Source organism: Theobroma cacao, chromosome 3, assembly GCF_000208745.1.
Source record: "Theobroma cacao cultivar B97-61/B2 chromosome 3, Criollo_cocoa_genome_V2, whole genome shotgun sequence".
Classification (NCBI taxonomy): domain Eukaryota; kingdom Viridiplantae; phylum Streptophyta; class Magnoliopsida; order Malvales; family Malvaceae; genus Theobroma; species Theobroma cacao.
This window is the reverse complement of record NC_030852.1, coordinates 18337670-18352051: the sequence shown is the minus strand read 5'-3', so window position 1 is coordinate 18352051 and position 14382 is coordinate 18337670. Positions and strand designations below refer to the sequence as shown.

The following is a 14382-nucleotide window of genomic DNA, read 5'->3' as shown; positions in this document are numbered from 1 at the left end:
CCCTTTGAATTTTCTTGTTTCTCTTTGGTTTTTCTTTTTTTCTTCCTTTCCTCTCTATTTCCTCTCTTGTTCTTCCTTATGGCCGGCCAGCACTTAAAATGGGGTTTAAATGGGCTGACTTTTCATGAAAATAATATTATATCATTAAAAAAAATACCACGTGTCACTTTCCCATTGGCCCATTTTTAAATTTTATCCATTTGTTTCCAAATTTTCACCATACACTTGTCTCATATATCCATAGCTTAGATAAAATTCTCAGACTTATCCAAAGTCTCGGTGAAGTAATTTTTGAAATTTACACTTTTGCCCCCGTAAAAGTGAAAAATTACATTTTTGCCCAAAAAAATTGAAAAATTGCCCATAGACATATTTTTCATCCCTTATACTCATACCATTCTCCAATTTGTCAAATTTGATCTAAATTCTCTCAAAATCTCAAATTTTGTCCGCGAGTGACAAAATTACGATTTTACCCTTACACTCCAAAAATCACCAGAATTAAACTTTTTCACTTCCTATCATTAAATTATACTTCAAATAGTTAATCTTGGTCAAAAATTTCACTCCATTATCAAATTATTATCATAGGTGGTAAAATGACGATTTTGCCCCTGAACATCAAAATTTTTAATTTTACCCCTAATGAACCCTCGAACTCCGAACAATCATTTTTAGTTATTCTTTGACTATAAAATATTAGATTTTATCCTACGATTCCTATTTGAACTAGTTCAAGGTTAAATCAACTCAAGTGTACCATTAGGTACGATACCAGGTTTCGTCTATTGTTAGGTGCTTTCCTAGCATAATAACATGCTACTCAGTGCATGTATGTCATGACATGTGTTTATAGGATCGGGTTTTACAAAATTAGTTTTATAGGAAAAGCCATCGACCAAAGTCTGATAATGTACAAGATTTTTTACTTTAACACTATCAAACAAGCCTTGCTTGAAAGTTCAAGATTTGAAGTAGCCTCAAGTTCAACAAGCCCGGAACTGATACCCATTCAAACATCACCGCTCACTATGACACAACCCCAAATGAAAGTACCACCATCACCAACAATCACACAAGTCTCAAAACAACTCTTCCCAAAAAAGTCTCCAAGCAAAAAAAAAAAAAATCAAAATTTAGTAGGTAAACTATAAATATAAACATGCTCTTTATTACATCTCTAACAAAATACTAAACAGCAAACTAATCATGCTTGATGCTTCTGTCTTAATAGGTAAACCAACAGGAAAGCAACAAGGTAAAGTACAAAAAAGAAGCTTTTTTGAAATAGGAAAAATTGATTTTTACCATAACTGAAGCATCATTTTTGTAGCTCCTCTATATTGAACCTACTATAATAAAAATTAATGGATAATCCAGCAATCAATATCTTTTGTCCAGGAACACTTAACCAATATTTTGTGTACAGCTTTTGAACAATTACAACTAAGTCAATGGTACTGTAAGACATCCTTTAACAAACGTTTAATATTTATATGTATGAACAATATTTAGTAACTATTTATTTCACATGTCTTTAGTATGTAACCTAACAATTGATGTTTTAACATAATCCTCCTCATTTTACTATTTTATCAATCCATTTAGTCAATTTTAATCACAGACATAGACACTACTATTTATTTTGTATAAACAAATTTAATAAAATACTTCATCAAATTAATTTCATAATATGCATAAAAATAGTTACCTGGGGAATACGCGCGTGGACTACCTAGTATTGAAAAAATTCACTATTATATATATATATATCTATATATATATAAACTTATTATTGTCTAAACAAAACATATTAAAAAATAAATATTCCTTAAAGCGTACAGAAGTAACTTTTTCAAAATAAAGTATTAACCCAACTTGAAACACAGGCATTGCCAAAAAAACCAAAACCCTTTAAGACATAAGGTTAGAAGCAGCTTTCGACGGTCTAAGCAGTGGTAGAGACAACAGGCGCGAGCCAAAAGTAAAATCCTTGGAAAGGAAGACAGAATCAGAAAAGAGCAAACAGTATGCATTCAGCGGAGTCAGGCATGGTAGTGAAGAATCGGTTGGTAGAGTTCCTAATATGGCAGTCCATTCCAAGTAGTTTAATTTTCTTGGTTTTCACCGCAATGATCGTCTCTGGGCGCTCCCCCGCTGCGATCTTCATCTCCTTTTTGAGCTTTCATCTCTCCCAGCTGCTCTTCTCTGTCTCCCTCTCAGCCGTCTCATCTCCCGAGCGTAAATTTGGACGCAGTTTGCCGGTTATGCTGGGAGCCGCGGCCGTGTCGGGTTATGTCTCGGCAGTGTCCCTTTGTGGAGTGAATGGGAGAGTGGGGTTTAAGGGTTTTGCTTCCGGGTTGTTCTATGCCTTCTTTTATATATATAAGCGGAGATGGGTATTGCATTTTCCCATTATTCAGGTCAAATGCTATTGTTGCTCTTCCTTTCTTTTAAATGTCTTTTTAATATTTTTTACTGATTTGAGTTGCTTGCTCCTGTCAACAGCGTTCCCCTTTCTTTAGCTTCAAGATGGGGATCCCTTCCGCTATCACACGAGCATTAAAGCTTTCTGCTGCAGCTTATCTATTTTCAGCTCTGCTGTTGGTATTTCTGCCACACCATTTTAACACTGAACTCGAGCTGGGAAACTTGTTTGCTCAACATGTAATCTCTTATTCTGTCAGCTTTTCTCTGTTTCTCTGTTGGGAATTAGCTCATCATTTACAACAGGTTGGTTCAAAACCCGTAAATTGCTGTCATATTGTTTACAAAATTATATTTGCTTGACTTATAGTCCCAGCATTACTACTGCATTATTTGAATTAATGGATTAAATTCATTGGAAGCCAAATGTTTTTCTCCGTGATGCAAACTTTTAGGTACCCCATGCTGATTGTCACTTTGAATGACAATTACTTAGGTTTTGTTTCTGGTACTTGCTACTTGCTATTTGTTTTTTTTTTCTTCTTTTTTTGCAAAAAAATGAAATTGAAAGTAAATATTAAAAAATAAAAAATGAATAGAAAACAAATGACAAATAGCGAAAGCAATCATAACTGATTGAAAATGCACAAATGGCTAAACCTCGACATCAGTGCTAGCATAATTATTCTATACTAAATTAAAATCATGCATTTTGTTCTAAAAGAATTACAATTTCACTCTAAATTCTTCAAAAGTATCATTAACATTTTGCATCTAAATTTGCTTTTGGCTGCTTGAAGCAAGCAGCCAGTGATGAAAGGAACAACCAAATGGAGCCTTATTTATCTCTTATGCCATGTTACTTCTCTTTCAACTTCCAAAGCTTCTCACAATGCCAAAAATCTTAAAACAGATTCATGCAAGAAGAAGATATGTAGAAGTTTGTGCATATTTTTGAGTGAGTTTAGAGTGCCTTTTTCCTTACTTCTCCTTAGGGTTTAATGTAGGAATTAGGTTTAGGCTCTTGGAATTACAGCTAAGTTTATTTGAAATTTTGTGGCAAAAGAGGGTTGGCTTTTCTAGAATTACAATAGGGTATATTGAGGTTACCGTTTCAAATTTGTGAAAATAAGAGTTAGAAGAGAGGAAATTTCCAATCACTCAATCTCAAATTTGTCCAAGAATTCTCAAATTTCTAATATCTTTATTAGAAATCAACTCTACCAAGTCTAGCAATACAAAGAGAACAAATAGGCAAATGCTAATTAACTTGTCCTACATGGACTTGCATTCCTAAAACCATTAGAATTAGGACAAAGACTCATTATATATAAACTAAATACCACATAAAAGATCAAAAATTGATCCAAACCCAAAGTAAGACCTGATGAACATGACTAAATCTGTACCATTACAAAAAATGACCTAAACACCTCCAAATACCAAAACTTAATTAAGTTGAAAAATTATTTTTCTAATGTCTAATTAGCTACCAAGGACATTTTCCCTTGGACCAAAAGCACTTCTTTGTTGACAGAGAACTCATGATATTAGCCCTTGGCTCCTGTGGAGTACGAAATTTATCTAACCAAGCTATTGGTATTCTATCAATTCTCCCCCTCTAAATAGAACTTGCCTCTGTTGGTTAGAAGCTGTCCCAAAAATGCCATCTTCCTTACTATTCCACTTTAGAAGGGAAGAACCAACAGTTCTTTGGAGCTTTATTGGCCTAGTGTCTTTGGTAATTGTAAACTCCATAATCAAACCACCATGCTTGTAGGAGTAAGCGTGGTTGTTGCCATAATGTTTCACCTTATTATATAACAGTCGCCACAATAAGATATTAGAAAACTTCATAAAAAGCTCATCACATTGCATTTATCAAAAAACTTCAAAAGAAGATGCTAACATTAACTTTTAATGTACTGTTATTCTCCCATGCCCCCTTATATTGATTAGGATATGGTGCATTTTTTAAGACCAAGCTTATGGATGGCAACCTCCAGAATAATGTTAGAACAATTGGTACCAGCAATAGCTAAACTACAAACTTGACCATGGCACCTCATATTAATTTGAAAGATTCTATTTTCTGATCTTTCTTTTCTTCATCCTTGTGTCTCCTCATACGAAGTAAGGATGCAAGACTAAACAGACCTCTCTTTACCATCCCTTAATCAACACACTCTTCTTTTAGATTTCAACTGTCAATTTTTTTTTCTCTAAAGGAAAATAAAAAGGAAAACATTAGAACTTGCTTCTGCCTTTGCTATTAGTCATGAAAAGCACATTATTCCTTCCAAAAAAAATTACTCTATTGTGACAATGATATGAAAAATGCCCAAAACTACTTCAAAAGTTGCACCAAACCTTACTTTTGTTCTTGGATAAACACACTACCTTGGAACTTCATTGGTGTTGAAAGTGAGTAATATGAATATTTGATGGTAATAAACTATTAGGTCAACTCTCCATTGCCTTTTGCTAAATTTTATTGACAGCATTCTTTTCATCTTGAGTTCTCTCAGTTGGAGTTTGCATAAAAATTTCCTTGTTTTATCTTTTCAAGTTTTAAGCAACTTATATTGTATCACCCATTATGATGTGAAGCATACTCATTGTTGATCTCGAAGAGACTTGTGGATTCAACTCTCACCAAAATGTAGAGATCATCACATTATCATATTAGTAAACTCAGATCTTGTGACCAAGCTATATAACTTGCTAGTATACTCTTCCATAATCACGCTTCCCTGTGCCAACTGCATGAACTTCAAGTAAGTTGTTGCTTATAATTAGGTGGCACAAACTAGCAAGTTATGGCAATCTTCCTGTCTTCTTGTGTTCAAAGAGCAACATGATGTGTTCGTTGGTACTTTTGCCATCAAAATTTCCCTTTAGCCTTGATTCTACAAAATAAGCTTTCTCTCATAACTTATAGTTATGTGATCCAAAAAAGTTTTCTACACCATGCACTGAATCAGGAAACACTTCTATATTGCTTTACTCATAGAATTCAGAAACTTCCAGCTTAAGTTGTTTGTTCTCATCACCCAATTTAGGTTGTTTTAGAATTCTGAACTTAGGAGAATAAGTTTGAGATTCTACATACTGTTTTGCATCATTGTATTCATTGGTTGAAGATATGAATGGGGCTTCTGCATTTGTGTTTGAATATGGAGGGTTTGGGAAAACCTGAAGTAGCAAGTGTAGAACTTCAGGGTAACTGTTCGACTGGCTCTGGAGATTGCCCTAAAGTTGAATCAGAGGTCATTTTCTCTTCATTAGTGGTTGCCTCTATTTGTTTTTTGCCAAAGCATTGGACAGCTCCTCAAGTTTGTTTACCTCATCTGGGGAAGTTTCTAGAATTCCCACATCAATAGTTTAACGTGTGGACTTCACCTTTCAACCATTAAACATCCTTCTTGACAACTTCACGATCTTCAGAAAAAGTTTCAGAATTCTCTGTCAAAGTTTCAAACTTTGAGGAAAGTGTGAGATTCATTACTGTGGTATAGAAAATAAAAAAGGTAGAGTAAGGGATGGTTATAAATGATGGAAAATATGTAGGATCTTTTGCTTTGATTCCAAATGACGTTGGAATGCTTGCTAGCTTGGAAATTAGGGTATTTCTGGTATGGTAGGAACTAGCATTATGGTTGAATCACTTAGGGCTTAATTTAGTTTAGATTTTGATGTAGGATAGCTAGCTGATTAGGTGGTTTATAGAAAGTTTTTGATGGAGGTTCTTGACCAAAACAGAGGAAATTGAATAAAGAAATGAAAAGAGAGAATTGTCCTACGCTTCATACGTAGCGTTTTTGGAATCACACCTAAGGTTGATGGCATCACACATCACAAGAGCAATAATGCTGGAAAATCTCTGATAATAATTCTATATCTTCCAATAAAGAGTGTATTGATATTTATACAGAGTGAGCATCCCTAGTCCGACAAGTAACTTGTAGTTGAATGAGGACTTAAACAAACACTTAGACTCCAAATAGAAAACTAATAAACTTATATTAAAATAAAATTAAGTAGGATAAGGAAAATAAAAGCTAAGATCCTAAATCCTAATATAAATGCAAAATACCAAGTATATACCTTAAGCTCTAATACTTGAAAAACAAACAAAATATTAATTCATAAAATATAACCTAAACAATTTAAACATCCTCAATCAAGCCCATAAATACAACAAAGTAACAATGAATCTTCATTTAATCCCTCAATTAGCTTCTTTCCATCTCTCCCATTGTTGGAGAAAACTCAACCTCTAGTTTTGAAATGTTGGGATAGAATTCTCTAGCAAAGTCTACAAATAGCTTTGACAGAGCACATGGACATTTTTTTGGTGTACATATTGCGTGAATAAAGCAATTTGCATCTTATTGTTGAACACACTTGGATAATGAAGTCAATTAAAAATTTTTTGTTGATATTTGGTTTCCAAATTTTGTTGTACCTTCAGTAAAACCAATTGGTCATCATGATGCAACTCTTGCTTTTCAGCTATCAAACCAACTATAGTTGATTTGCTGCTAGATTAGCATCTCCACAAATTTATTTGTAATCATTCACTTGTCAAATCTTTGCATATAGTCTGCCATGAATATTCTAACAACTTGGGTGCTAGCATCACTGTCACAACTACTTTTCAAGTCTAAAGCATGTGACCCTGTAAAGTTGAAGCTCAAGTTGCCTGTAGTGATTGACTTGGAACCTTACATGAGTATTAACTCTTAACAATGACATCTATGTCAGATGTGGAATGTAGTATCACAACATTTTGGTGGGTTAGTGCTTTGATGCCAACTATGGAGTCTCGCATCTAACCTACAAGGTATTGTCCACGTTGACCTAAAAGATCTCACAGTTTTGCCCACGAAAGACGCATTACAAGTATAGGTTCAAGTCTCTACATATATACTATAATGGGTCCTCATAAATTCTCTATTTGTCATGCATCTTGTCAGGATAATTAGGTGGCACATAAGTTTCTTTTAATTTAGTTTTCATCTTATTTCATGTACTAATTTGTGGTTGTCATGACCTGATTGTGTTTAATTCAAAACCACGCCATCACATTTTTGCCAACTAACAGGCTTCATCTTTGCAAAATATTACTGTTGAGTGGAATATGAATGACTTGCCAAACTCACTTGAACCCAAATCCTACCTAGTCCAATTTGACCATATAAAGTCGATAACTCTAACTTGCCCAACACGGACATGAATTGACACACACTCGAATCAACCCCGATCCATATATATATATATATATAATTAGAATAAGATTATAAAAACTTCAAGAAAAAAAAAGTCTTGATAAATAATAAGCAATAAAATTAATTGTTTAGGCACTTGCTAAAAAATATTACTTTCTTTCACTTTTTGTAGATAGTAGATAGTCATCAAATATAATATAACTTACATTGCAATTCAAGAGGCCACTTGCATGGCCAAATGATATAGGAGACGATGTCATTTTATATGTTTAGTGAATAAAATAAAATAAAACATCAAATAAAACATTTTGGTTCAATACAAAAGTTAAATCATGTATATTATTGTTCATAAAAAATTTTAGCAAACAAAAAAAGTTTCATAAAACTTAAAATTTTGCGCTTTAGTTTATACAAATTATTGTATATTTTTTATATTCAAATACATTTTTTTAATTTTTACCTCTCCATTAAATTCTAGCATTTAAGAAGCTAACTTGATTTTTTACTTTTAGAGTTTTAATTGACCTGGTAACCTTAATTTATTGTAAATTTGGTGAATGATAATAATCAATGCAATAAGAATAAATATTAAATATTAATAAATTAAAAATCATCAAAGGTTTTTCTTGTGGGATAAATTTTTAATAAATGATTAATTTTAAATTATTAAATTATTTATAATTTATATTACTTTTTGTGTTTTGTATTACTTAATTTGTTAATGTCATCTTTACAATATTAATAATAAAATTCGAGGTGAAACACATATGTTGGTAAAATGTGACATTGAATAACTTAATTATTAAAAATTGACTCATTCAATATGATGCAACGGCTTGACTTCAAAGTCAGCAAATTGAATTCAGAATGGCCTGAGATTAAAATGACTTGGCCTTAAAATGACTCAAATTTTTTATTGATCAGAATAACTTGAACTTGGAAGTGACCCAACTCGACTAGCTTAATTGCCTCATCTAAGATGTAGGATCAAGCCTTTGGAAAAACACTGTAGGATCAAGCTTTTCCTCAAACTATGGAACTTCTATCTTGGTTTTGTAGTTTTTCTGAATTTTGTACCTTGTACTTCTTGCCTTTTGAAAAACACTTGATTATCTTGAACAACTCTTTTACTTTGCTTTTGAGGAATTGTTTAATAAATTTCAGTCACTGCCTCAACAATTTGCTTGCATTAGGTTGAGAATTTCTAATGCTTCTTATCTAAGACACTAGTCTAGCTCTAGTGAAGCCCAAAATTTTCTGTTTCTTCATGATTTAGATGAAGAGCTTCAATCTATCAATTTAATTGTTGGCCAGAATTACAAAAACTTTAAGATCTTTTAGTTCTAATATGACAATTTTCTAATCTAGGTTCTTGACAGAAATAGATAAAAATTAGTAAGGATAAATAAAAGAAGAGAAGAAATCCTAAGTTTCAAAACCTATGGTTTCTCACAAGTCATTGTCATGTGGATTTATGGATTGCTGTACTTAATATCTATCTTTTGTTATCTATTTGAAATTGCTCTTATCAAGGTATGCATGGTTATTTGAATTTATGGTTTTGTAGTCTATCATCTGGGAATGATAGACAATCAAAGTGAAGTATGAAACTGGGTGGTGCTAGGCCTATAAATTTGTCACTAGTGTAAGTTTGTAAGGTGGAAAATTCTTGAGAAAAAACAAAACGTTTGGGTTCTTTACAAAGAGCTCTACTCCTTCTCTCTCTCTCTTGAACATCTGATACATAACAATTGGCATAAAAGTAGTTGAGGAAGATGGTAGATGGAGTTGTTAATGAGCTCTTGCAAATGTTTGTTCCCATGAAGCCTCACTTGGACCAAATGGCTCTTTCTCAAATGGTAGATGATTTTAGCTTTGAATTTTTAGAGCTTAAAGGCTTAACACAATCACAATTAATGGAAGTAATGAGTATTTCCCCAGATGATCGAAGCTGGACAACCTCAATTACAGTTGGTGTTAATGACTTAAAGATCAAGTCTAAAGAGTTAAAAAAAAAAAATTGGTACCATCTTTGTTTCATGATTAGCAAATTTTGTTAGAGGAAGAAACTGTGAGACCAATCTTATGCACACTCATTCTTCCAAAAGGTTGAGAAATTTGCTGATAATATGTTGACTTTAGTGCAAAAAATGCCAAGTAAACAACCCCTTATTCAACTTCACTTTTTTTTTTTAACAAGACTTGTCATTAATGGACAAGTTAAGATCTGAATAGAGCAGCATCGTATGTGAATTTACAGGAATTTACCATAGTTAATTATTATTTTTCATTATCATCTATTTAAAGTTGCTCTTATGAGGATTATGTGTTACCAGCATAAGTTTGTAATTGTGGAAAATGTTTCAAGCATGGAACTTAAGGTTGTTTCACAGAGCCCTACTTCTCTCTCCTAGTGCATCTGACACATAAAAGTGACACCTAAGTTTAATTGCATCAAATACCACAAGAGCAATTATGTACTTTGATATTTTTTCTTGACTCCTAGTGTCCTAGTCTTACAAGAATTAGGACTTGTAGTCCAATGAGGACTTCGACGTATACTAACAAGCTTAACTTAAAAACAAAACCCAAGAAGATAAGGAAAACCCAAAATAGGATCTCAAACCCTAATATAAATTCAAAATACCAAATATAACTCTAAAGCCTTGGAAAACAAACGAAATGCTTTTGAATGTAAAAGAACCTAAACAATCTAAAAATACTAAATCTACATAAAAGTTACAATTAAGCTAATAGAATAGAAGAAAGTAACAATAAAATTTCTGGTAGCCTAATCCCTTAATTAGGTTCTTTACATTCTGCACTTTAATCTCAAAATAGGACAGGAATTGAGCACAATGGTTGCTGGAATTTTCTTGTAGCAGTAGAATTGGAGTAAAGCAAATGAAAGCTACGGATTCAGAGTTGTGAATGGTATACCAAGGTACTGTAGCATTTGACACAGAAAAGCAGAAAGAAGTGTCCAATCACATAATCACAAATTCCCAAGTCGTCTTAGTAACTCAAATCCTTAAAATAAGCTTTACGAAGTGTAGCAATACAAAGGGATGTAAATAGCCGAGTACTAACTTGTACTTAGATTAGATTCCTAAAACGATTAGAATTTGGAAAAACACTCAACTAATATGAACTAAAGTCAACATAAAAGGCCTAATAATTTATCTATACCCAAAATAAGACCCAATGGACTGTGACTAAATTCCATTTCTGCAAAACAATAGGCTACTAGAAAACTTCTAGGAACCAAAATTTAATAAAGTTGATAAATTGCTTTTCTAATCTAGACATACTCTCTTGTACCAATAGGACTTATTTTTGGATGAAGAACTCATGATATTAGCTGTTGGCTTCTAAAGAGGATTGAATCTATCTATCCATGCTATTCATGCCCTGTTCACAGTTCCATATGTTTTTAAAACTGAGTCAGTTTATTGGACATATGTCCTCAGAGCTGTTGCATAAGCAACACCACCATTCTTGCATCAACTTTTATGCCTTCCTAAGTGACAAAGTCCTATCTTTTTAGTTGCTTCTCAATCTTGAATTTCTTGCATGGTAAAATCCTATCTGTATTCATCATGAACTATTTGTAGTTTACCCAATGATTTGGATGCAAATTTAGGTCTTTTGGCATGGATCTTTCTTATTTACTCCCAAGATGCTAAACCTCTATCATCTTTTTGATTATTCTTTCCCTCCCCTTTATCAGTAGACAAAGCACATACTTATTCACATTCACTAATGTTCCTTAACAAAGATCTTTCTTTTTACATACATTCGAGTTTTGATGTAGGTGCTACATACAAAAAGGTTCATATTCGCACCACCCAAAGGATCGGCAGCAGCAGAAACAAATCCAAGTGAGCCTCTCCTGGCTGCATTAGAGGAGAGTTCTCCAACTTCCCTTCTGAAATATCTTGCATACCTTGATCTATGTATGGTTTGTGAGAATAATGTTGACTATTGGCGTCGAGCTGCCTTCTTTGAAGAAACTGGTGAGACTTACAGAAGAGTTGCAGCTGTATGCTTGCGGCCTTTGGAGCAGCTTGCATCAAAATTGGGCGAAGGTTTGGAAGGTTCTTCAGATGGTAAAGCCTACCGAGTATCTGACCAGTTGCAGTCATCAACTGACCCACGAATGAATTCAAAATGCTATGAACTAATGAACAACTTCCAGGTATGGAAATTGTTTTTTGGAGGTGTGCATGCATTCCTTATTAAACAGTCTTGATGCAGAACCATCACACCACAAAGATAGAGTCGAAATCAATTAGGAAACATTTTTAGGATTACAAGTCCAATTCTGAAAGCAGGGAAAACACTTGAGTCTATAATATTTTTTTAAATCATAACTCTCAAATCACCAAAAGCTATCCTCAATAGTTTAAGACAAGCCTATTTATATGAGCTCAATAAAGCTTTGATTTTAGCTACATAAATATATTAAGCCCTCATAAAGGTGTAAAGTCCAAATTAAAAACAAGCTCAAATATTAAAGTCCTGTTTTCTGAATCTATCAAAAATAATTATGACATTACTTATGGTTGGGAGGTCTTCTCTCAAGTCTATTTGTTTGTGTAATTTGCTTTTACTAAGTAAGATAATATTTTTTGAGTTTTTTTTTTTTGTACATAATGGTAATTTTGAGTTTGCTTCCCAATTTATCTTCTGTCAAACAAATAAATTGCACTTCTATCACTATATTTGGTAATATTGCGACAAGGCCCAAACATGGAGGGATTTCTCCCCCTTCTTGCCAAGGATACTTTTGCTAGTTGTAAATTACAAAAGTTTTATTCTCTCCCATTTTTTGTTTATGTTTCCTTTTTTGCATATACAAAACTATGTCCTATTTTTTAAAAAACCTAAATGCTTTTACTTTATCTATATTTCAGAGCGTGATTATTTTTTATTTTTACTTTACGGTATTAAAAATCATGGTACATCACTTTTATAGGAAAAAAAAAATTTTCAATATAAATTACACTAGAATCAAAGATTTTTTCTTGAACTCCATGAAAGTCAAACACAGACAAGCAAAATTGGACAGAGGGATTATTATTTGTGGAAAATAGAACTACAATTGTTACATTTCCAGATTTACCATTATCACTGATCTAAGCAAATAATATTTGACACTAATGTGAGAAACATGCGGTATTAAATTAATTTTAAAATATAAACATAATAAAAGAATTAAGATGCTGCTGCAGAGGGATGGGCACTGTTTGATTCCTGATCCTGTCCCAACTTGAGATAAAATTGATCCCCAAATTTGTCCCCTGATGCCCAACCTGGTTGGGGGAGGGAGGTATTGTCTTCATCATGGACAGGGCAATATTACATCTGTAGTGGTGCAGTTGATTAAAAATGACTTTGTAGGTTTGTTTGTTAGCAGTAATTAGTTTTGTTGTGGTTGGGTCTGCTTGGATTCTTTTTCTTCCATGTGGTTTCCTTACTGAGCATATATAACCTAAGATTTATCAATACATAATGAACGGAGTGGAACATAGTTTCTGAGGCTAATTGTGCTCCTCCAGGTCGAGGTTGTACTCTTACCATTTCAAGTTCTATTTGATGCTTTTCTCTAGCAACAGAAGTCATTTATGGGCATAAACGAAAATGCTTTGTTCTTTTCTATGCTTTTCTCTGGGGATGTTTAAGCATTGTAGATCGGTTGTGGCATTGCTGAGCAATTTATGTTTTACTTATCAAGTAAAATTTTAGTAATCTTGAGATGGGCATCATTTTGCAGCTTTACACATGGTCTGCTCGAACAATTGCATCCTTGACTGCACACTCACATAAAGAAGACAGATTTGGAGTTGCTCAACTCTCTGGTAGCAATGCTGCTGTTATCTCGACACTCATAGCTTGCCTGCTTGCTGTTGAAACATTCATGGGAAAAAAATCAAGTTTGCAACCATCTCCGCATTTGATGGGCCCAGCTGGCATTAAATGGGCTACATCGAGTATTGGAAGAAGAGATGTTAGAACAGGTAAAAGGAGAGACGGTCCACTTTATTCAAAAGCATATGCCATGGCTGATGTTTTAAGGACGTCAATTTACTGCATTGTGTCTGCTTTTCACAACGAGATGCTGACTAACGCCAAAGCTGGCCTTCTTGAGAAGGATTGGATTAGTAGTGGCAAACCTCCTTTTGGAACTCGCGAGCTGCTGTTGCAGAAATTGCTTCTTTTTCTTGACTTTCAAGCCAGCTAAACTATGAAAAAACAAGTTGAAAATGGTGAAGTTGCAGAAGATGACTGCTGGCTTTCTCCTATTTGGACCCTGCTGCTTTCCTTGAACAAATCAGCTGTGCTGCAAATTAACAGGGTGAGAATGAGAATAGGGCTTTCCATTTTTGTTTAAAATCAAGCCCAAGTTCTTGCAACATTATGTTAAGATCAATTAATAGCGCTATTTAGTTGCAAAGTTTTGCTATTCAATCTCTTAGATTACATTCGGTTGTTTGTGATTTACGAAGTGTCAAAGATTTCAGAGAAGAAAGAAGGAGATTTGAATGAATGAACAGAGACCTTGAAAGCTTTTTTGGAAAATTTTGGAAAATGAATCTTTCCTCTGCAATTTCAATTTCAATTTCCATTACAGTTTTTATACAAGAATTTGAAAATCTAAAACCAATCAAGCTTAGATGTAGTCTCAATATGAGCACACTGAAAAATAGGATTTGAAATCAAA

At 33.4% G+C, this 14382-nt stretch overlaps 1 protein-coding gene across 1 annotated transcript; it reads left to right on the top strand.

Annotated features, from left to right (window-relative positions):
* On the top strand, positions 1886-14240 carry LOC18604523. The gene is made up of 4 exons (XM_007037049.2): positions 1886-2423; positions 2509-2733; positions 11473-11856; positions 13435-14240. Exons 1-4 carry the CDS (start codon positions 2031-2033, stop codon positions 13900-13902), a joined length of 1470 nt encoding a protein of 489 aa, XP_007037111.2. The 5' UTR covers positions 1886-2030; the 3' UTR covers positions 13903-14240.

What these genes read in the sequence shown, in the direction of transcription:
- LOC18604523 (XM_007037049.2), top strand. Translation starts at nt 2,031, where the DNA reads ATGCATTCAGCGGAGTCAGGCATGGTAGTGAAGAATCGGTTGGTAGAG. An exon ending in TAGCTCATCATTTACAACAG is followed by an intron (nt 2,734 to 11,472) that starts GTTGGTTCAAAA and finishes GTTTTGATGTAG; the next exon opens with GTGCTACATACAAAAAGGTT. An exon ending in AACTAATGAACAACTTCCAG is followed by an intron (nt 11,857 to 13,434) that starts GTATGGAAATTG and finishes ATCATTTTGCAG; the next exon opens with CTTTACACATGGTCTGCTCG.